At 48.4% G+C, this 23,744-nt stretch overlaps 5 protein-coding genes across 5 annotated transcripts; 3 read left to right on the top strand and 2 right to left on the bottom strand.

Moving 5' to 3' along the window:
* Window positions 1–281: 281 nt before the first annotated feature.
* HHF1_1 (Histone H4) lies at window positions 282–650 on the top strand (the record flags this gene model as incomplete). The annotated part of the gene is made up of 2 exons (XM_007817272.1): window positions 282–291; window positions 349–650. 2 exons carry the CDS (start codon window positions 282–284, stop codon window positions 648–650), a joined length of 312 nt encoding a protein of 103 aa, XP_007815463.1.
* A 3,620-nt stretch (window positions 651–4,270) lies between these two features.
* Window positions 4,271–6,163, top strand: J3458_004130 (uncharacterized protein; the record flags this gene model as incomplete). The annotated part of the gene is made up of 1 exon (XM_007817271.2): window positions 4,271–6,163. The coding sequence occupies one exon, from the start codon at window positions 4,271–4,273 to the stop codon at window positions 6,161–6,163; it is 1,893 nt and encodes a 630-aa protein (XP_007815462.2).
* Window positions 6,164–7,322: 1,159 nt separating this feature from the next.
* On the bottom strand, window positions 7,323–12,118 carry ARO1_1 (3-dehydroquinate dehydratase (3-dehydroquinase); the record flags this gene model as incomplete). The annotated part of the gene is made up of 2 exons (XM_007817270.2): window positions 7,323–7,394; window positions 7,478–12,118. 2 exons carry the CDS (start codon window positions 12,116–12,118, stop codon window positions 7,323–7,325), a joined length of 4,713 nt encoding a protein of 1,570 aa, XP_007815461.2.
* Window positions 12,119–12,315: 197 nt separating this feature from the next.
* On the bottom strand, window positions 12,316–21,035 carry IRA2_1 (Ras GTPase activating protein ira2). The gene is made up of 15 exons (XM_066118023.1): window positions 20,949–21,035; window positions 19,445–20,884; window positions 19,073–19,383; window positions 18,881–18,995; window positions 17,297–18,823; window positions 17,067–17,226; window positions 16,718–17,007; window positions 16,373–16,660; window positions 15,932–16,306; window positions 15,791–15,877; window positions 15,534–15,706; window positions 14,802–15,475; window positions 12,900–14,739; window positions 12,594–12,846; window positions 12,316–12,541 (listed from the first exon to the last, which is right to left on the bottom strand). Exons 1-15 carry the CDS (start codon window positions 21,006–21,008, stop codon window positions 12,527–12,529), a joined length of 7,608 nt encoding a protein of 2,535 aa, XP_065976621.1. The 5' UTR covers window positions 21,009–21,035; the 3' UTR covers window positions 12,316–12,526.
* Window positions 21,036–21,864: 829 nt separating this feature from the next.
* On the top strand, window positions 21,865–22,869 carry J3458_004127 (uncharacterized protein; the record flags this gene model as incomplete). The annotated part of the gene is made up of 1 exon (XM_007817268.2): window positions 21,865–22,869. One exon carries the CDS (start codon window positions 21,865–21,867, stop codon window positions 22,867–22,869), a length of 1,005 nt encoding a protein of 334 aa, XP_007815459.2.
* Window positions 22,870–23,744: the final 875 nt, after the last annotated feature.

Below are 23,744 nucleotides of genomic sequence, written 5' to 3'. Positions count from 1 at the left end.
GATTCGTTGGTAGACGTAGGTTTTGTGTTTTATTTGGGCATTATTTTGCTTGAGCACATGTCCTTACCCCTGGCTGCACCCATGTCCCAGTTCCAGAGTCGCGTCTTCCCACATCAGTTCCAACTGATCTGAGGATTGGCCCATCTGTACTTAAGCTCGCCTGCTGCCACCCTCATCCTCCTTCCACTCCAAATAACTCATAGCTACTACTCCGACACCAACTCCACATCCACCACACTACATAAGCCCTCGCTTAATTACAACACCCTTTTGCAACAGCAATGACTGGACGTATGTAAACTACACTCAACTGGCACACGCAGGCAGTCAACTGACCAAGTACAACAGGCGGCAAAGGCGGCAAGGGCCTCGGCAAGGGTGGTGCTAAGCGTCACCGCAAGATTCTCCGTGACAACATCCAGGGCATTACTAAGCCTGCTATCCGACGTCTTGCCCGCCGTGGTGGTGTCAAGCGTATCTCTGCCATGATATACGAGGAGACGCGCACTGTCCTTAAGACCTTCCTAGAAGGCGTCATCAGGGACGCCGTCACATACACCGAACACGCCAAGAGGAAGACGGTCACATCGCTGGATGTCGTGTACGCTCTGAAGAGACAGGGCCGTACTCTCTACGGTTTCGGCGGTTAAGCGAAGTTGTGTTTCATGTATGTCACGAATTGTTTTGATAGCCCTCGGTGCATAGGATCACTGCGCAGGGCCAGGCAGGATGTTTTATGATCATGGAATTCGGTGTTGTTTCTTTATGGGTGTTCTGTATCATACTAGGGATAGGGTAGCCTACACTGCGGGGTAATCGAATTTGCATATTTGGCGAATTTCCACATCAAGAACACATAGCCCGTGCCAATACCATACCGATTAACCCACTGAAGAGCGTGGCACTGTCATAAACAGTGAAGATGGAAGACGGCTATTTCGACGATGCACAGTGTTATATTGCACATTTGCGAGCAACGGGTCTCTGATCATCGCGACTGTCGCACGTTGGTGTCGTCGCAAAACGGTTGTCAACTTGGGAATTATTATGTCTGGTGCCGGTGACCATGACATTATTCACCACTTGGAGCACATAAATCTCTGGGTAGACGATTGTACAACGGTAATTGAACCTCGAATTCCCCAATGGCGAGGAATAGAGGTATGAATACCATCATGACATACTTTTCCAATTGAGTGGCTTTTCCTTTTTGACAGATTATCCCTGACTCTCACCTGGGCAGGTTATTCCAGACATTTGTCCTAGTATAACTTCACTTTCATGTTTTGGTCTAAAGCAGTCTTTTGCCAAGGAAACAACCCGCGGCGGAGGAGATGAAGTACTGTGAAGAATTTGGATCACTGGACCAATTATTCACCGGTCTGGACCTTTGCAATGTTGTCATCCTCGATTGAACCAGCGCATTACCTCAGGTGTACACATACAGTCCTCCATGCGGACTAAGCTAGAAGAGCGAGAAAACAAGTGCTGTTGTGATTACGGAGTCACAGACGAATTGATTATGATCGTACGGAGTACATGTACCGACTGGGTAGCCCGGTTGCAGCTTCAACAGACTAAATTTAGACATTAGCAATGTGGCTGAGCCGTTGGGCCGGCACTGCGTGCAGCAAGCCAGTGCTTCTAGTCGACATTGGTGGGGTAGTAGTCTAGGAGACCCCGGACCAGCACTTGAGATGAGAGTACAGTACGGAGTACAGCGCTGCTTGTGTCGCCCAGTTGTTAACTGGTCTGGTGTGTCAGTCTGATCCGACTCAGTCAGCTGTGATGCCTCGCAGGCCAACATAGCTGAGGGTCAAAGTGACCATCTCACCTGATGAAGGTGCAACGAACTTGTTGAAGGGGGTGCTGAGACCTGGTATTGGAGGACCTGGGCCCAGATCCATAGCTTTGATCTGCGACTACCAGGCGTGTGTGCTGGTGTGTTATTTCCCATAGCGTGGCCCGTTGTATGCCGATATCAACCTAGTAACACCGGCAATCCCGCGATAGCGGAAGAAGCATGCTTCTTTCATTATTAGATGCCCTCCTTGCCATGTGATATTCATGTGTCGCATCGAGCGGGAGATACGCGAAGGATGCAGGGAGTTACTGTGCTGCGACGTATAGAAAAACTTTGAAGATATTACATTTATCAGCATGAACGACATCCAGGCAATAAATCTTTTACCTGTTGAGTTCGGCGTAGGTTGTATAATTACGTTCATGACAGTGTGCAACTGTGCAGGGTGGCGCGCAGACACCTCACCGGTCTAGACTTAGCAGTAATGCGGTGTCGAGCACGAATTCAGATCATCCGGACGGCCTCCTCCGGCCGCGAACGATTGTGCCGAGGTGGTGAAGTCTTCCAGACCTTTATTGGAAGAGTAAGCCTGAAGAACTAGAAGCAGAAACGCCAAGTCCCTTGCAGCAGCTGGGGCTAGAATGCTGTAATACTGCATGAAGAGGGCTGGCTTTAGCTTTTTGGCACACGTGCAGCACCAAAAACCCGGCAGATGCCGGCACTGGGGGCAGCTGGGCGGGATTTGTGCCAAGGGGGTACAGGCAAAAACTAGCACCGACCGACACCTTCCGTCTCGGCCAGGCCGAAGCTTCGAGCACCAGTTTAGTTCAGTCGATAGTTATAGAGACATTGGGAAGCAGCAACAGCTGAGGAGAACAAAATTTCATATGCAGCAGAAAATTTCTGCCGGAGTTGTTCCTGCGTATTGTTTCTGCTAGCTCCCAACGGGGCCCCGACCACGCATTCTCGATATTTCCGTTATTCGGGCTATTCCGCTGCACTAACACTTTGCAGATGCAAAACTCGAGCAGCCGATAAGTCCGACTCACAACCACCGTGGATGGCTGCGGTGCTTGTTGACACCAATAAACGTGTTGTATGTCATTTGTCATGGAGAGAGCTTGGCATCGCTTTACGGCATGCTAGCGTGACTGATTACGAAGCGTGGAATGACCAAGCCTTTACATACCTACCTAGGTACCTAGGTTGGTCAGTGATAAAATTTGTGGCATAACGCGGATCGTGGCGGAACCAGTTAGAATCCGTGGCTGTGCAGTTAGGAAAAAATAAAAGAGCTTGGCATTGGTGAGAAGCAAAAGGTGCATGCATGTTGCGTCTTGTAAGGTTACGTCCTCTGTACGGAGTCTTCCACCCATTGCGCTGGGCAAGGATATTGTTTGGTTGATACGCTGGGCAATTCTCGGGTTCAGAAGCCCGTACTCCGTAGCGACCCTCCTTACCTAGGGATACTCCGTACCAGATCGAAGTACCTAGTGAGGTATATGTGGCTCTGGATCGACGCTGCCCAAGACCACACTGACTCTGGGGGCCTAGGAGACGTGGTTGCCAACGGTTCCCTCTTAAGGGTCAGAGAGTGTGAACTTGTCTATTACTGCCATTGTCAAAATGGTAATGTGTGGAGTATCACAGGGGGTGAATTTGTGTTTTCGGGAACCATCGTATTGTGTCAGTGAGTGGGCTGCCAAAGATCAGTTGGTCTTGTTACCTCTTCGCCCTCCGTCCGCACGGAGTACCTCGGTGTTGTTCAAGCCTCGGACGACCAGACACATCAAGCCTGTGAAATCCCAGTGATGGTTTGGAGGAAGGTTGTTGTCGTTGGCAAACGCCGAATCACGCGGAAGGCGGCCGAAGTTTCGAGGAGCATCCGGCATATTGATGGAGTGAACGCAAAGCAGGGCCACTGGAATTTTGTCTGACAAGGCAAGCTGAAGTGATAAAGATCAGTCTGTCCATAGCTTGTCGGTCGAGAAGACCCGGGACCACTGTCTCTGGGACACGAGGGAACTACTAGCCGTGATGACAGTAGGCCTCTTTTTCTTCTTCTTTCCCTTTCCGCGTTCGATTGGTAACTTCAAGGTAGGCAAGTGCCAGACCCTTCCTGCCGCTTCTTGGCCTGGTTTTAGGCTACCTCACTCCCACCATTCGCCCACTAATGACATATCCCCGATGCGCCAGCTTGTCCAGCCCACTCACCCTTGCGGTGGAGACGGCTTGTGGACATTGTGTTCCCGTCCTGCACAGTCAGTCCTCCCGGTACACTCGGGGGGCCCACACCCACACCCGCAATCAAGCCACGCACCCTGGTCGAGGGCCGCTGTGACGTTTCCGCATACTCGGTTCTCCCGGCCAGCCTGCCAGCTTATAAAGTGGCAGTCATCGCATTTTGCCACCGTCATAAGTCCATATACATAATTTTCTCTTCACCATACCCACATTGGTATCATAATGATATCTTTACCCATTTCCAGCACAGACGATTTTCACGCACAGAAACACAAGTGGCAGCAACCTTCCCACCTTCACAACTCAGACCAGTATCGAGACGAGGAAGACTCGCCCGACGATATACCAACTCTGGATTTCGATTTGGAAAGGCAACTGGTATTCAAGGGAAGCGCGGATTCTCTTCAATCCTTTCACGACTACTTGACGCATCCCATGCAGTCGGATAGTTGGGGCGGCCTCGCCCAGCTGACTCCCAAGGTAGGACGCTTTTCTCACCAAAGAGAGTCGTCTTTATCATCACTTGGGTCGACTGGCCCTGCGTCGCCGTACACTCAGAATACATCAAATCCTCAAATCGCCTTTACGGACTCGACCTTTGAGGGACTTCCTGAAATGAACTCTCAAGACTTTACAAACAACCAGCCCAGCTCTTACTACCAACTCGCCAAATCGATGGGACATACACCTTACCCAACATACCACGGTATGGATGGCACAATAGCTGAAATGGCATATCCAGTTACAGTGTCAGGACCAGGAAAGAGGCCGCGCATGGATAAGGGTCTTCTACCCGCTCCAGAGCTGGCTGGGGCATACAACAGGTCTCATCCAGCGTCCGTAGCTAGTTCAGTTGCAGGAGATTCTCCAGCAACCCCGGCCATGGGTGAACCGGACCAGAAATCATCCCGCAGAAAGAATGGTAAGACTCCGATGACCCCAGATCTGTCATATCCGGCGGCTTCTGACTTGGCCTTGAACTTTCTAGACTACGGTCACATTCCCAAGCTCGACCGAACCATGACAGATGTATACGGAGATGAACTTTACAACCCAAACTTCACAATCACGGCCACCTCTTCCCCTCAGCCACATTCTGTCACCTCAGCTGGGAGCGACGTATTCAGTCAGCGTATCAATGCAGCGAACCACCAACACTTGAGTGCTGCCCACTCGCCAGCATCTACAACTTCTCGCGCACGATCACCGTTTCGGACAGGATCGCCATTCGCGACTGCCTCTAGTCACCAATTTACCTGTTCTCAGCCTCCTTCTAGAGAACATGATCAACACATTCAGCAACCGCTTGCTCACCTGGAGAGTGCCGGCGAACCTGAGACGCCGAAGACCATTTCCCCCAAGGACGCCGTCTTGGAATTTAATGAATCAGAAGCAGATAGCTTGTTCCCCCTCTTTCCTCAAAATACTTCTGGCTTCGAAATTGATACACTGTCGAAGACAGCGCCCTCTTCAGAGCATAATGAATCATACATCGGGCAGAATATGGGAAGTCTTCATCAGAATGATCAATTTGGGTATCTACCGTTACAGATGCCTACTGGAATCCAGGTACCACAGCAATACCCATTTATAGCTCGTCCTGTAACAAGTCACGACACTCCACCTAGGCTGAGTTCATCTGGGGCCAGCTCCGTTGTGTCTGGGGGTAATACGCCTGCTCCTCGCACTAGGCCGACGAGTAGAGGGGCCGAAGGCGGAACGTATACCTGCACCTATCACGGTTGCACGCTGAGGTTTGAGACGCCAACATTACTCCAAAAACACAAACGGGAAGGCCATCGGCAGACTCAGAGTCTAGGGGCGCCTCGAGTTCAGGATATGGGTATGGCATCCGGCTTGCTCAATACACAAGCAGGACCTCACAGATGCGACCGAATCAACCCTAGCACGGGGAAGCCATGCAATACTGTGTTCTCCAGGCCCTATGATCTCACCAGACATGAAGACACCATCCATAATGCGCGCAAGCAAAAGGTGCGCTGCAATCTGTGCACTGAAGAAAAGACTTTCAGCAGGGCGGATGCATTAACAAGGCATTATCGCGTGTGTCATCCCGACATGGAATTGCCTGGAAAGAGTCGCCGTCGTGGATGAAGCTGAGCGACGCTGGGATCGCTCTAGGTTTCAAATGACGGTAATGTGCGGCCACAATGACACCGATGTTCTGCGGATGAGAAAAACCCGTAGTTGACGAATTTCTTCGGTGCCCAAGCTGGGAGGCCACTCAGACAAGCTGCAAAACAAGATACGACGTGGAATGGGAACTTGGCTATGCTATGACGTGGTAGGAGCCGATTTGGGACGTTTCGTGTGTAATCCAACAGATCGATCATGTCTACCGTTGCGCAAGTGGCCAATCCCAAAGCACCATGTGGGACTCCAGGGGTCCGAGATGGTGCTGCAGGGTCCTGTTCTTACCCTGCAATTATGTCTCACTGACGTCACTATGCAACGTCGCCACCCACCGAAGCTTGCTCGAGGTGGAACAAAGTTCAGCAACCAAGGGAAGTCGGAGATTTGAGGTTGTCCAGAAACGGTACTACAATATTTCGTGGAGCCCAGGCCGGGGCATTTTGATTTCGCCGGCGATGATGGATTAATAAAACGTCATCACGCTCACCAGATCCGGTCTCGGATGACTCACCAGCGAGATGACTGTGGCCGCCCTTGCAACTGCGGCCACGGCACTTCCTAGTTTATCGCTGTTCTATTTTGGTCGCGCCGGCATGAATGCATGACTGCTAAGCGAGACCTTTTCTTTCTTCTTAATTTTTGACAATGTGTCAATGAGATGTATTGATGATACTATTATATGGACGCAAGGCTGGTCCGAATGGAAAGCGTAATTCATTTTATTGTGCATCGTATAGCGCGTTGACTCTGGGCGTGGGAGTTCATGAGGAATATATGGGATAATCATGTACTTAGGATATTAAAAACAAAAGGCCTTTAGCCAGGTGGTCATTCATGTTCGGAGGACGGTATATACCCGGGAGCGGTGCACTCAAATTGTAATACTATCTTTCTATATACAATGCTAAAGGAGTGTATAGGTACCTAGGTATGGGACTTACACGCTACGCGAATATTTTACCAGCATCAGGTTCTATGTAACCACCACAAATCGAATATAAAGTGTATGCATCGCATTTGAAGGACCGAAACCAAATTATTACAAGTATTTTTTTCGTCTAGTTTAAATACTTGTTCTTTTCAAGGATCTTGCTAAACAAATAGCGCTCTTGCATGACATTTATAAGGTACTTGCAACAACGGCATCTCTTGCTTGACGATACAAGGGCTGAATGCCGGTCCATGCCTCAAACTATATGAGCACGTATTAGTATGAAGCCAAAAGAGCACAGCGGAATGCAAGAGTACAAGGTTGGGATATTCATATATACGTACCTGATACCAACCCTGCGATGCAAGAACTTCAAGCCCGGGGATAACGGTCCATGTGCTAGTACTCTCGGCCATTTGCACGATTTGGGTATGATGAGGCTTATAAGCCATTTCCAAAAGGACACGCTTCACTCTGGATACAGCGGAAAGTGACAGGAGGGTGAACACAGCGCCTTTGACTCCATCGTCAATTGGCTGATCAGCAGGAATGGTGCTGATAATAACTGAAGGAGAATGAGCCATATCAGCCGCCTGAGCCTGTTCTGTGATTGCATTGACGTTATAGTCCCTAGGAAATTCTGATGCCAGTGTGTTGACTTTATGTGCATCTCGCCCGACGACATAAATGGTGTCAAATCCCATAAAATGCAAAGCATAGATTGCTGCACGTGTTGTGCCTCCGGATCCTATGACAGCTGCTGACTCATTCTGTACAGGGCTGATAACACCTGCCTCCGATAATGTATAAACCATGCCCTTCCAGTCGGTGTTGTCACCCAAAAGACGACGTCTATTTGATGAGATGTCGTCATTGAGAGGAATGATAGTATTAACGGCTCCAATCGCCTGCGCTGCTGGTGTTAGTTCATCAACTAACGCCATGACGTCTCTCTTCAGGGGGATAGTGACAGAAGCGCCCCCAAAACTTTCGCTATGAAGGACTTCACCAAGGTTCTCAGCTGAACTGGTTTCATGGAGATGATATTCGTGTGGTAGTCCGGTGATGCCGAAGAGAGCATTGTGGAGTGCTGGTGACCTAGACTGAGAAATGGGACTCCCAAATAGATAGAATTCTCGCTTTCTGATCTGACCAAGAAGTGCACGGCCTTGACGAATCTCAGAGGCCGATAGTTGGCCTGGCGCTGCCTTGAAGGGCAAATTTGGGTGCGATACCGGTGTTAAGAATCCGTTGAGAATTCGACTTAATTGACCCGCAACGCCCATGTTGATGGCGATGATTGGTGTTTTGTGATCAGCCATCATTCTTGACTTAAAATTCGCTAAATCGAAATTATCCTCGATACTCTTGGCATTGCCAACTAGCTTTATCACATCCCCGTATTGCAGGGCTCGATTGTAAAACGGAACCCACGACGCATTTTTCCAGGACAAAGATCCAGAAGGGTCATGGTGAGAACTGACAATTAGAGTGTTTCTTCGGCTCTCTGTCAATTCCTGAAGAATTTCATCCGTGGATGTGACTTCAGCGTCAAGATATTCCACGCCAAGTCTCAACGCCAACCGATACAGGTCATATCGGTGATCATTGGCTGCATCTGGAAATCGTCCACCTTGTGAAACCGTTCTGACAGTAAATATGACGGGCAGTTTTGAAACAAATCGTAGCAATGAAAGCTGCTCTGTCACCGCTTCAAGAGACCAGTCGTCTAGGAGATCGACTCGAATCTCAACCGCATCTGACCCGACACTAGCACTGCTAATCGCGTGCAAGCTTTCGTTCAGTTTTGGAACAGTTAAGGAAACAAAAAAGCTTTCATCCTTCTTGGCAATATTTTTCACAGAACTATTCCCAACGGTAATAGATGTCACGAATCTTTTGAAGTCATCCGGTATGCTGTTATATCCAGTGTTGGGCGCCGAATGAGGACTGTAATAGATATGGTTGCAGCACACCTCGTACCAGGCTTTGCGGCGCTCATACACTTGACGTATTTCTGTTGTGTATGCTGGCCGAGTGGTGTCTCTCATCAGATATTCAATGACCTGATCTGTATTTCGATGAACGAGAACTACCATGCCGCCACTGTTACAATAGTTCTGTAGCAACTCTCTCGCCTTGGGCATCTCCACAATCCCGCCTCCACAGGATAAAACATGGCATTCGGGCATGTTCTCCGCTACGTCTTGTAGCAAATCTAATTCATCTTGGCGAAAGCCATCCCACCCTTTGGGACTGTTGATAATCTCAGGTATGGTCTTGCCCGAGCGACGTTCAAGCTCTTCATCCAGGTCGATAAACTTCCAGTCAAGTAATTTGGCCATCCATCGGCCGGCTGTGGTCTTCCCGGCACCCCTCATACCAATAACAAAAATGGAGCGCTTGGCGTGAAGCCTCTGAGGAGAGGCATGCTTGATATCGCTATCGCCGTCTGTAGTATCAGGGCCGTCCAACTTCACTTTGAAAGATTGTGCAAGCGTATCCCACCATCCGGGCCAGGTTTTGCCAACACATTCCCTTTCAGTGATAATAGTCGACCCAGGAGCCACGACGGAGAGCACACTAAGGCTCATGGCAACGCGATGATCGTCGTAGCAGTGAATGCCAACATTGGGGGTCCGTATATCAGATAACGACTTGCCCGAAATTTGAATCCCGTCGTCCAGTTCGGTGCACGTGACGCCGAATTTGGCCAATTGCTCCTTCATTGCCGCAATTCTGTCGCATTCTTTAACACGTTGGTTGGCAATTCCTGTGATCTGGGTTTCGCCATTTGCAACTGCAGCCAGGACTGAGGCAGTTAGGAATGCATCCGTCATTGGCTCCATATCCACATGTGGCAGTGGCTTCAGCTGTCCAGTAACCGGGCCAGTTACCGTTGTACTGTGCTCGTCTTGTTGGACGGAGCAGCCCATCGGTCGCAGGACATCTATTGCAAACCTGGCATCCCCTTGGAGGGAAGCTGATCCAATGTTTGGAATCGTACAAGTAGTTCCCGTGATGGCTGCGACAGCTAGTGGGTACGTGGCAGAACTGGCGTCACTCTCAATAACGTACTCCGAAGGGTTTTTATACGCACCCAACGGGATGTGATACGTGTCCATGTCTGTTGTAGACTTCGTAACAGATATTCCAAAACTGCTCATCATCGAGATGGTCATATCGATGTATGGCTGTGAAATAGGTTTTCCGCCAATAAGGCGAAGAGTAACAGGTGTTTTGGCATAAGGAGCTGCCATGAGGATGGATGAAACATACTGAGAGGATACTGTTGCAGCCAATTCGATCATGCCGCCTTGGAATCCTCCTGTGGAGTGAACCCGAATAGGCAAGCTTTTCTCCTGCTCTAGGTATTCGATCTGAGCGCCATTTTGGCGCAAGGCATCTACTAGCGGTCCAATTGGCCGCACCTTCATTCTGGTGTTGCCCGTTAAGACAGTCGAATTCGACTCCTGTGTTGAAGAACACAATGTCAGGACAGTCGTAAGGAATCGAGACGCGGTACCGGCATTGCCGATGTAAAGGTCCTCTCTGCTGGCACTCAGCTTGCCGCCATTTCCTGTCACCTCAAGAATTTCTCCAGCATCATACCAGGAATAAGACGCCCCGCCAAGTTGCTGAATGGCCGACAACATAAACTCGGTGTCATCAGAGTGTAGAAGATTTTTGATTTTGCAAGGACCGGAACCTAAAGCAGCAAGAATAAGCGCCCGGTTAGAAATACTCTTAGATCCAGGAGGTGTCACGGTAACCTTCAGGCCGTTAGGTATGCCAGGCGTAACGCTGATTGAAGCGGAAAGAATTGTTCTGATGTCTGAATCAGCCACAAAACTGGCTTTAGACTCAAATGTCTGTCCGATCCGTGACAGCAAGACAATCTTCTTTCGATCACCGTCGTTTTTCTTGTCTACTGACATCTTTTCCAGAAGTGTATCGATGCCGCACTTTTTCCCCGCTGTGAGTTTTATCACTCTCTTGTCCTTGAGCGATGTAGGCAGCCCATATGAAGCAATGCATTTAGATAATCTCGACACTGCGTGGGGTCGTAAGATACCAAGAAAGCGGGCTAGTTCAGCTTCTTTGACCATGCCAATTGCAACGGCCTCGCCGTGGAGAAGCTGAGGTGTCAAAATAGCTTCGATTGCGTGGCCAATGGAATGCCCAAAATTAAGCAAGTTTCTCAGGCCTCCTTCTCGCTCGTCAGCGGATACAACCTCCGCCTTCACCCGTGCAGATCCAACCACGATACGCGTGAGAGTGTCTTTGATGGGAAGCAGGCGGTCCAAGCCCTTAGACCGGACGCATGCCAGAATATCCGCAGCAGATTGTTCCAATATGGTGAAATCATCCTCGTTCCAAATGGCTGCCGTCTTGATCACCTCAGCCATTCCATTGATGAATTCACGAACGGGGAGAGTCTTCATAAAGGCCAGATCGATGTATATCCTTTTTGGCTGCCAGAATGCACCAACCAGATTCTTCCCCATTGGAGTATCGATTGCGGTTTTACCGCCAATTGACGAATCTACCATGGCCAATAGGGTCGTTGGGACTTGGACACATCGGACTCCTCTCATAAATGTAGCGGCTACGTAGCCGATCATGTCGCCTATGACGCCGCCTCCTAGAGCAATTATGACAGTGTCTCTGGTACATTTTTGGGACAACATCCAATCTTCGATCTCGGCTTTCGTCTCTCGACTTTTCGATGCTTCACCGGGCGGGATGGCGTACGTGAGCAACCTGGCGTTGTCGGCTAGTTGTTGGGATTTGAACCAGGCTTGGAAAGGCGGCACATATATGTCGTGAAGGTTTGTGTCGGTGATGAGAACATATGTAGACGATTGCACATGATTGACTAGGTCAGTGGCTACGAATTCCGGCCACAGGCCATAATCCGCGATAATGCTATCCTCGCCGAGGATAGATATCTTTTGGGGAGAGCCCATATCGACAGTCGACATGTTGATGAGACGACAAGCGCAGCTGTTTGAACAACTGCTGCCGGTCCAAGTACTGTCGTAGAGCGATGGTTAGGGGATAGGGACGAGTAGGAGAGAGTCAATGATGGATTCGAGGGTATTTCGGTGGTGATTTACGACAGCGTGGGCACAACTCAATCGGACCTATCAACTACCCAGTGGGCGGGAGCCCCATTTTTAAATTGTCAAGTGTGATTGATTGATTAAAACTGGTATGTGGGAGCCGATGTCGGCTAGCGTGATTCACTTCAAACATCCCGGCAAATCAAATGAAGATATCTGGGTTCGAAAGTCGGTGGTTAGGGCCAATACCTACTACTACCGTTCGCGGCTTCAGTAGCTAGATTCTTTGTGAAGATTTTATGACCGTCGCTAATGCATACACTTCGATCACATAACGATGAGCTACGATGAGGTTAGCTTTGCTGTAGAAGGTTGCGGCCTGTCTGCATCCTACCTCGATCAGCTTTTCCGTAAGCTCAAAACATTCTCCCTTTGCGTCCTCTGCCGTACTCTGTTTGGGTGTTTTCCACAACCCGCCAAATCCCATATCAGTAAGCTGGCTATTTAATGAGTGCATGGAGCCCATTGCTTGGGCATATTTCTGATCGGACGCAAGCGTTCGCAGTAGTACATGAGCGGCTTCCAATGCCGCCGATTCCTGGCTGTGCAGCAGCACATCGTCCAAAACGGATGTTAAAGCCCCACATCTAGATGAATGTCAGCGTAATTATGATAACAAATTCTACCGTGGTGGGCTTACAAGCTCGTGAAGACGACTGGTCTGGCTTCGGCCAGGGAGTTGAGCCAGCGAAGGCTGCGGGCTTGTGCAGCACCCTCCAGGCAATGGAAATCGACAAGCTCCATGGCTGAAATTAGAAGGAGGTCCTTATCTTTCATGTTGTCGACACCCTGCACGCCACGGCTGTCCAGAATATCAGAAATGGCTTCCGTCTTAAGGTCACACCACCACAAGCTGTCCATGAAATCTTCCTGCATGCCACGGGCTAGCAGGAGAGCCAGGTAAGGGGACCCATGCATGGCACGATTAGGACTCCCTGGGACGGGGTCCTCAGATCGAGATGTCATCTCTAAGAATGAAGATAGAACCTGAATTGCGGTTGGCCTGGTCGCTGTGTCTGTGAGACCTCGAACAAGACAAGCACAAACCGCAAAGTGGAAGGTATCTTCTTCAAACCGGATGCCGTAAGCATCGTCCAATGGCAAAGCGGCGTCCTCTAACTGGCTTCGACACTGAAGGAGGAGAGGGACCATTTTATCTCCTCTCACATTGCCAATTGTGCCAATGTTCGTCAGGATGGCCCCCAGAAATTGCGCTGCGCAGTTGAAAATGGCAGCCGGTACGAGACGCACAAGTGACATAGCCAACCAGAATAATTGAAGCCCATATCTCGAACTGGATGGTAATTTGGCCATCATCTTGGACAAGGATGTAATAATGGAAACTAGCATTTCACTATTTCCATCCTCGCCAAACTGGCTAACGCTATTTCGGAGGGCTACCAGGACTTGGTATAGCAGATCATCGTCCACTTCTTCCCTTGCCAGATATCCCATTACTGCAAATGCCCTTGGCTGAACTGCAGGGTTATTTTGAAAGGCTGTACTGGCCACGAGACTCATCCATCGAGCACGCCAGGCGTTGGCAATATCCATTGACGGAGCAGCTATCAAGCAGACCTCAAACAATACAGATGTAAGATTCTCAGTTAAGGCCAGAGCTGGGCCCGAGTCAAGTGACGTTGATACTGAGGCCCCGTCCCTTGCCAACGACGTTGGAGCAGTGAAAATGTCTCCTCTGGTGTCGCCAAAGATGTCCAAAATTGACCGCAGCCGGACCAATTTTGCGTCATCTATACTGAATGAAGCGCATATTGCATGAATCGAGTTGATTAGCAATTTGTAAACAAGCAATCGTACCTCGCTTCCCCCGGTGTTAGCCAACATTGTGACGATATGGAAAATTTCTGGAAGAAACATCTGGGATTGCACTCGACTGTCAAAAGACAAGCCCAGGCAAAACTGAAGCAGGATGCAGATTTCTTCCCAGACAGAATTGTCCTGGAGTAAGCGAGTCGGGCGTAGCGATGACCTGTTAAGAGCCTTGCGAAGGCGAGAAATGATTCTAGCCCGCAAGGTAACAGTGCCAAGTCCAACCATGACCGAAGACAGTATCTCTAAAGTGTCTGCCCTGCTTCCGTAACTAAGCGCGGCCTTGATAAGCTCATCCATAAAAATTTCAAGGAGCAGCTCATCTTGTGCAATACATGGCCAGATGTACTGTGCCAGACAGTATGTCAAGTTTTGGTCCAACACAGCTATGTCTATCAGCTTTCGTAGAAGCGATGCAACTTTGTCTCGTGCTTTGTCCCCGTCTGCCTCAACAACTAGAACTGTTGTGCGAAGGCCGGGGAGCCAAGGCGCCACGTATTCCAAGCTAAGGGGTTTCTGTTCTTCAGGAATACTATCCCAGCTTACAAAAAACTCGGTCAGAAAGTCCGCTGTGAGTTGGGGTTCGGCTTGAGCTAATTCTTGACTGATATTCACGGTAAATCGTGTCGGCTCAAGAGGAACAGCTAAATCTATCAGGCACGTAAGTATGCATATGGAAGAAGACAAGCGAAAGATGGCTAGCTCGTGTTACCTCGATTGCAAACCAGTCGTCCAGAAACACCGAAGTCGAAAGATCGGCACAATGCCCCGAGGAGGTTATAAGAGGCTAACCGAAGGACATGATATGGGCTTGACAGGTTGGTAAGTGCCAAGTTGAGCATGGTCCCTGGGACGTCTTGTGGTCGGACGAGCCTTTCAACGGGTTTTACCATTCTGCTGTCCTTGCCTTGTTTTGTCTTGGCTCCACGGATAGTCTGAAGAATGTCCGCCCCATTGGAGCTGGTAAAGAACATGACAATCTTACCCCCATCAGCTCTTAGTCCAAAGTTAGAATCGTCCTCCGCTTGTGGGGTTGAGGCTTCTTCTATGTCACTTAGACGGAAAATGTCATTGATGACACTGCTAAGGCGGAGACCAGATAATACTTCTTGCTTCTTAACGGTAGTTATTTGAAGAAATTGGCTGCCAACTTTGATCACGACCTCAACTTTCCCTTTGGACTTTGATAATCTTGTGATGGTTTGAAACACGAATCGAGTTTCTCTAACCACGCTTATAGTTTCTTTGGGAAGACGGAGTTTACCCAAATGGAAATGGACCTGCAGATCCTGTAAACTTCCAAACAAGTAGTATTCTACATTATCAGGATGAAAGACACTCGAATCGTCGCGAGTAGAGTTGCGAAGGAGTCGCCGGAGACACCTCCTACAATGGATAAGATTTGGAAACTGACTGTAAAGTGGATTGGTAAAGGCATACTTACTTGAAAGCGCTATTCATGTTGTATATATATATCCGGGAAAAGTTTCGAGACAGCTCGGAAGGTGTTAGAAGACCTAGCTTTGAAAAAAACTCATCGGAAGGCTCGCTCCGTCCATTATAACACGTTGCATCAATGAACAGCCCAAATGGTTCGTGCCAGAGCCGGCTGGCTATCTAGGATTGATATTAGCATAGTGATGCCCGTGGCGTAACATGCATGATGAGCTTCTCTGATATGAAGCAATAGAAAAGACTTACTTTTAGAAAACAGTACAAAAGTGTATCATAATCGATGCTTTCGTTTTCGATATGCCGTAGTATAACGCACACTGTGGAAAGACCGTCCTAAACCACTGATGAGCAGAAGAAGCTCTAGGAATTGGAGAGGACAGTGAATACCTTGCTTTCACCGCCGTCATACACGGCACGAGCAGTCAAAAAAGACTCCGCACTTCTAAAGGCATTTCGTAACATGAAGTTTTGAAACCTTGAGTACAAAGGCGGCGTATTGCAGGATATCTGAGGCCTGTTCCAAGAGATTGCAAGGGGCGGCGGCCCGAGATTGCTGATGAGACCCCGAAGTGGCTCAAAGACTGACGGTGGTGTCCGGGCAATCTCTTCCGGAGTTCGCAGATGTTCTTTTCTTTCTCTTGCAACAAGTGTCTGACGCAAATGATCCCAGTGATCATACAGAAATCGGTGCAGTGACACGCATGAGCCGAAGTCAAATACGTCAATCGTGGGGCGAGCTGCATCAACCTGCCTCGAGGGCACCTACAAAAATGTTAGCAAAATTGACACATAGGGTATTTATCGCAAGACAAGCTATAATTCTCTTACGGAGATGTCCCGCAGGAACCCAGTGACCAAATGTATGTTCTGGACAAGGAAGGGGTTTAAGGGGAACATGTAAGGTTCTTTAGTTCCGAAAAGAACGTTATTGGCTAGGTTTTGGATTATTTTTGCGATTAGCAACAGTCCCCGTCTCATTTCCTTCGTCGGTGCCACTGAAACGAGGCCTTCAGCTTCGGGTGCCACAATGGCAGGACAGAAAAAGCGGAGGAATACAAAAGCTCCCACGGCAGTATACTTTGCATTGGGAAAGCGAGGAAGAACAGCATCAGATATCTACAAGCCGGCATGAGTCATTGTTGTGTTACTAGCCTTCAAGAGGTCATTACTCACGATGCTGCATATCCTTCGAAATGAGCTTGGAACATTTGATGTTGAAGCGCATATGTCGTCCATAAACACCTTGGCCACGATCTGAAGTTGCGCAGCATTCTTTTGCAACTCGCCGGGAGTGCTCACCCTGGCTGGGTCTAGTTCCAAGTCTAGGTCGTTCGACGTCAGCATGAGCCTCTCGAGAACCTTTTGCAACGTCGTTCTTAAATATGATGCTCCTTTCCATTTCGCATATACAGATAGCATCTTTGTAGCGACGCAAGTTCTCCGCAAAATTTCGGTTTCGTTTTCTGTGTCGGGGTCAGCTGAAGTTGGGCCCGTTTGCTGCAACTCGAGGGGTGAAATGAACCTGTTTGCTCTACTTCTTGGCGAATCAGAGCCTCGAATAATTCGAAAGTAAGCCCGCGTTGTTCAAAGACGGTAAGGAGGCATATTGTGAGTTCGTCAACTTCCGAGGCTGGGCAAATAGCACTCATTGATACCGAAAGCGACAGATCGGTTGTTAGCAACTTATGATAAAATGTGAGCTTGCATACTGTGAAAAGGCCTGATAGGGTAACCATTGATCATTGGACCTACATTTAATAGTTCAACATATTTATCACTGACAGCTGCATCAGTCAACGAGCTGAATTCCGTTCCTTGCGTAAGAATGTTACATAGCACACGGACAAATGCAGCGCGTATATCAACGTTTTCATGATAGCCGATATTTAGAGAGTGCTTCAAGCCAACATCAATGTTCGCACTGAGCAAATTGGAAAGAATAGTGATAACCAAATCAGCATTCGAGAGGCCTTCATCGCGATTACCCATGAGGGGCAGTTCTTGTCTGCTCATTTCCTGCGTCTCGTAGTTGAGAAGCGACAAGAAACGGTTGAAATAAGTATGAAACATTTGCGACTTGAGTTCACTCATCCCAGCATCCGATTGGCTATCAGCTGGCTGCAGCGGAAGGCGAAATGTGAGATCACCGAGAGTCCTGAGGCAAGCCTTGTCGAGGTCCTTTTGTACACGCCGAAATTCATCCTGTCTAGGGCCATTGCCCAATTGTTCTTGTTTCAGAGAATGCGGCCGAGCTATCCAACCAAATATATATTCTAGCAGCTGGTTTCTAATGCGAATGTCGTCTCGCAAGTTGAGGTGTTCCTTGCGTTTTGTGACTGCTTCGCACAAATGACAAATCTTGACTTTGACACGCAGCGTTGCCACTCCATCCAATGCACCATCCAAGAATTTTGCAAAACTCAACGTAAGAACTCCGAGGTGGACTGATGAAATAGAACCCAAGTCAGATGGACTTTCGAGCTTCTCAACCATGATCTTGAGCAAAGACGCAGCTTGTTCGGCAAATATCACTTCATTCTCCTGGCCTTGATCAGGGGATGCGAGAACTCCGGCTAGCAAAACTTCCAGTTCTGATTCCAGAGCCTTAAACAGCGGCGCGTAGAGAATCGAAGAAACCTCGGTGGATAAGACCTCTCGCATTGCCTCACGCACTTTGATGTTGTTGCAACCCAGAAGCTGGATGCTGAGTCTCAGAAACCTTGACAAGAGAGGCTCTTCATGATGTTCGAAGGATACCCGATCAATCCAATTCAAGTCTCCGATTGCCTCATCCAATTTGCTGGCGTATCCATAGGTGCATATGCCGCCCAAGGATGCCAAAAAGCCCGATAGATTTCGCCACTCTGATAGCATTCTATCGTCTACACCGTCTGCCGTAGCCAGAGAAACCTCTTTGGACAGGTGAATCCAGTGGTCGAAGGCAGTTTCCCAAGCGTCCATGATGCCTTGCGTTGGCAGTCGAATTTGTCTTAGAAATCCCCGCATTCTCTTCTGAAAGGCGACAAGACCGGTAAAATGGAAAGCTGGTGAGGAAAGTTCCTGATAAACGAGTTGGTTGCGATAAGTTGAAGAAAGCAGCTTTGCAGAGTCAGTATATTCACCGACATGCGTACATTCGTCCACCAAGAGGCCGATACAGACAGTAGCCAGTTGACACACGGCAATATTTGGAGAACATATGGATATCAACAAAGTTGTTTCCAGTTTCGACGCCGCCAGATGAATGTCCGGCACGTTCATGGGAAGATGGGATAAAATCTAAGAGAAATGTCAACTTCATTCTGTTGTGGAAAGCAGGGAGGTGCGGTGACGAACTGGCATGCCTTTAAGAAGCGCCGACCTTGCGCCTAAAAACTCCCGAAGTTGCGTTATGGTGGAAAGGCTAATGTCCTTTTCGATTTCTCCGCATAGCTCAAGAAGGATTGACGAACTGCGTCACTATTCAGCATCATCGAACAATAGTTACGGCTCCCCCAGGGCTGTGGATGATTTCAGTGCTCTGCTCACCTTCGAATCCAGAGGTTTTCTCCCAGTTCTTCAGTTGCATCACGATGTCCAAGTTGAGAGGTGCCCACCGAGTCTTTGTTCATAATGAAGAGCTTATTCGCAACCTTTGTGGCTAGCTGACGAATGGATTGGTCCCGAGAAAGGACGCAAAATAAGAATGGCTTGAGGAATGCCATATCTGCAGTCTCACCAGACAAATCCCGAAGTAGAGGGCCAGGGGAGGCATAGAGATACCGAAGGATTTCCAAAACCTTACGGTTGCCATCCTGTGACAGCTCACGTCTTGCTTTGAAGGAGTTCATATACTCGGACTGCAATTCTTGATTAGTACTTTTTGTTATTCAAATATTGAACCACCTGTTTTTATCATACCTCGAACTCAGATTGGATAAGAGCAAGAACACGTGTCTGGAGTGCTGAATACTTGGTCGTTTCAGACTGTCGCGCAAAATATGAACATGCTTGAATGACGGCGATCTTGAAAGAGTCCGGCGCAGATGAAGAAATACATGCTTTCGTCAGCGTCTCAACGCTACCGTCCAATCCAAGATGAGCGAGACTAACAAAAGCTCCTGTGATCATATCTTGGTCAAACTGTGGTATTGCAATGTTGGTCTGGGAAAGGCTGAACACGGATTCTCGGATTTCATCTTGCACATCCATGGCGTAACTGACCAAGGCAGAATCGCTCTCAGCCTCAAAATGTCTAGCTGCTCGAAGAAGGCTTACTAGGCAGTACGCTGCTCGTTCATTCCCATTCCGAAGGGCCTTTCTGAGGCTGTCCAAAAAGGACACCTTCTTGATCAGGTTATTACTTTTCGCTTCCCTCAAGTTGCTTGCTACCTCAAAAACGTCAGGAAGCAACAATAGGAGGGTCATCTGCAGCGGGTATAAGACTGCTCTTCGACGACCTTGGTCTATTCCTGTCTGTGTCATGTCGAACAGAGTGTCGCCACCACCATCTAATCTCCTTTGCCGTGAGTGTAATCGAACGAATTCATCAGGGCTTCTATCAATCCAACGAGTGACGAGGAGCGGCAGAACAACAGCTATTGTACACTGACAGGATTTGCGAAAGTGCAAGTAGCTGGAGCATATTTCTTGAACGATGTGCCCCAACTTAGCGCTGTCAATCCAGAAGAAGGATAGCAGCCTCAACGTCACAAGAGCTGGAGCATCAACATCTTGAGTATGGCCCTGATTCGCTAAACTACCTTCGGGGAATACTGTTGTTCGGACATTGTATATAGTATTCCTGACATAATCAAGCGCAACAGGCCAGCTCGACGCCGACACATATTCGACGATCACTTTGATGTGAGCATCGAATTCTACCAGACATTCGGGTAGACAGTCAGCCTCTATTATCTGCTTGCTGGCGTTCTGTGCAGTGTTTCCATCAGATCGAGGCACACAAAAGTTACGCTCCGACACTTGATCCAGGAGTGTTTGAGCAGGTAATATATAATCGTCCGGGATAGGCTCCAGAAGTTGTGTCAATGCATCGAATATTCGGCTAACTAGATTCTTCTCAAGGCGACTATTCGGATCGGTCGAACTTTTCTTCCCATCCCAGTTTGCAGTACAGCTGTCAGCAGCAAGTGACAGAATATAAAGCTCTGATTGTAGAATATGTGATGGGTGAGCAGCCACACATGGAAATGGCCGCGCCAGATCTTCAAGGAGCCCTAGGAGTGATTCAATGACGACATTGATTGCATTCCTACTCAAATCTACCAAAGTGGCTCTCGATATCTTAAGTATATCATCTTCACAGATCGTATGGACGGTCGAGCCAGTATGATGTGGCAACTAGAAGCAGGTGCCACCAGGTCAGCGCTTTTCTCGGTTGCATCGTGATACTACTGTTTCTTACCCGCGACGCAATTCTGTCAACCAGGCACCCGACTAGTATATTCGTAGTCATAGTTGCCATAATACAGCGCCTGTGCACGAAGAAGACATGACGATTTGAAGAACCATGAGAGGTATGCAACTAGCTTAAGCTTCTTGGGTGGGGGGTTGACCGCCCTCACAAACCCAAACATAAAACAACAACACACGGAACGCATTTCAGCCTATCTCTGGGTTTGCAACTTCAGCGGGTTTTTATTATTATTATTATTTATTTTCTTCTTTGAGATTTTTTAAAAAGCAGGATGTTAATATGACGCATCGCGATGGTCTTCTGTGCTAGCACGATTTTTTTTTTTTTGTGTGTGTGTGTGTGTGTGTTTCTCTATTAATTTCTGAATACGTGAAAAAGCAAAAAAAAAAAATAATAAGGATAAAAAGGATAAAAAAAGTCTCTAATGAAAGATTTTAATTAATCTGAGGTTAACTAACTGAATCAACGATTAATACTATTTTTTTATTTAGCTGGGCATGTTTATATTTAATTATTCATTTTTTAGAAGACATCGTTTTTTTTTACCAGTTAAAAAAGCGGCCTGGAGGTTTTTTTTTTTTTTTTTTTTTGCACTGGTAAAAAGCATCACAACCACTAAAAAAAAAAAGATTATCGCCCTAAAAAAAAGCAATCACTTTTATTTATAAGAGATGCTAGAAAAAATGCCAAGCAGTAAAATGATTCTACGCAAGGAAAAAGCTTTTAAGGCAGACGCAAGAGGGGGGTGGAGGTCTGTACGTATTTTTGCGGATCAACGCAACATGCGCACACGTCGCCCGTCACGCAGCTTTGCTTACACCTTCGCCGAGGCTTCACGTATTGTGAAGTGTGATCGCGTCTCCAAATCCAAATCCAGATCTAACATCTCCTTTTTTAAAGGACCATGGAGAAACGCACTCCTCCAGCCGACGTTGGATCACCTGATGCGGCAAACGATGAGGCCCCTTCTCAGACACTAACGCCGCCTCCGTACTCAGGTCCGTCGTCTTCTGGAACTGTGCTCGACGACAGGATTCCGACGGAGCCTTTGAAAGGTATACCTCGATACCCAGGCCTGCCTAAACTGGACTATAAGCTTTATTCGCCTCCCTTATTTAAGCTTTCAAGTGACTCGATCACCTTGTCCTCAAAGGCGGAATATTTGTCTTCAAACGCTGCGGCACTTGTGTCATTGATTCGTGCACAATCAACGGTACCCCCCAAGCCTCAGATTCATGTTCGGGGCAGTCGTGGTCGCCGGATTGATTTTGACATTAAGCTCAACCTCATGACCCTGTTAGTACCTGATGACGAGAGGCTGCGCATGGACTATATTCGCTGCGTTGGGCAAGGCGAATTGGCACATCGTGGAGGAGTTCGACCGGATGTGCTTCCAGAAGTTGGTGAAGGTGAGCTGGAAGAATGGTGTCGACGATTTGTCCAGGACACAGCTACAGTGAAAACATTTTCTCTGGATCGTGTTATTGCAAATCTTGATGTGGGCTGGATAGAAGGTCAGCTACGGAGTCTCATTGCAACTCTCAAATACCGAGGTGCTGTTGACGTGACTTTCCTCGTCACTCACAGCCGCGTGTTGGTACAAAATCCCGACAGGGTGAACCAGTTCTTCACCAACGTCACAAGTCTGTTTTCAGGTAAGAATAAATATGAGGTGATCAAGTCAGTGTGGCCATTTGCGACGACGAAGAATGGTGAACCTGGGCGAAGGTGCATCGTTCAGAGCGAGGAAGTGTGGTGGAAAGAATGGAAAGACCCTATTCGATATGCCATCTCACAAAAGCGGCAGGGCTGGGTCACGGTTGAAGACAAGCTAGAAGCAGTCATGGAAGGCAAAGGCAACCAGACCGAGTCTGTTGATTGGGGTCCTGATCAGTACGGGACATCTTGAGAGAGAGAGAGAGATGGCAAGAGAGCTGTATGTATTGGAGGGCATACATGGCGCATGTATGGCATTACTATTCTAATGAGGTGGTGCGCAATGCAGCAGGCAGGCAATACATAGGTTTGCGTAATGTATAGAGAGAGAGTTTCTTGTTATCTTGGTTATACCTGACTCTTGCTTGGGTCGGGGGGGGACAACTGAGTCAGCGGAGAGGTCACGGTTGGTGGGGCAAGGATCATTCACACTGTTAACTCCGCCTCATTCAGGCAGGTACCTACCTACCTGGCCGGTGACTCAACAACAATCATTTTGTTAATAACTCGGCGATGGAAGCGTGCCTAGTCAGATGACTCATGTAGCGAGCAATGCGGCTTTCGTGGGCGGTAGCGAGAAGTCCTAATAATGCAGACGTTGAGTTTACGACAAAGCATATGAAACATGGCCGCCACACGTCAATTTGGGTCTATCCGTTCGTCGGGCCAGAGGTCCTTCCCGATGCCGTCGACCAGATAAATTTGGCAGCTTTGGCACCATTACTTTACACACCGAAATGACAACACACTCATACTCAGGCCAGCCCAACATGAACTATCAACTTTCGCCTATAAATTGTGAATGGCCTTCGCCAACAAATCGGGTGGTCAGTTCTAGACAACTATCAGCCGCACGTGACTGTCGGGCAGACTGAGGATGCCGAGTCTGACTCGCACAACTTCCTACTTAATAAGGCGCGCCTCTTAACTCCAGTAAATTCATCGCGGTCCATGCGTCTTTGGGGCTATATAGACATTCAAAGTCAACAACGCCAGCACTTCCCATCCCTGCCGGGCTTTCAACTCGATTCAAGCCGCCAGGACACACAAAGTCAGACGACATTTGAG

The sequence above is a fragment of the Metarhizium acridum genome (assembly GCF_019434415.1).
Source record: "Metarhizium acridum strain ARSEF 324 chromosome Unknown scaffold_29, whole genome shotgun sequence".
Lineage (NCBI taxonomy): Eukaryota > Fungi > Ascomycota > Sordariomycetes > Hypocreales > Clavicipitaceae > Metarhizium > Metarhizium acridum.
Note: the sequence above shows the minus strand (reverse complement) of the source record. Positions and strands in the feature narration are given on the sequence as shown.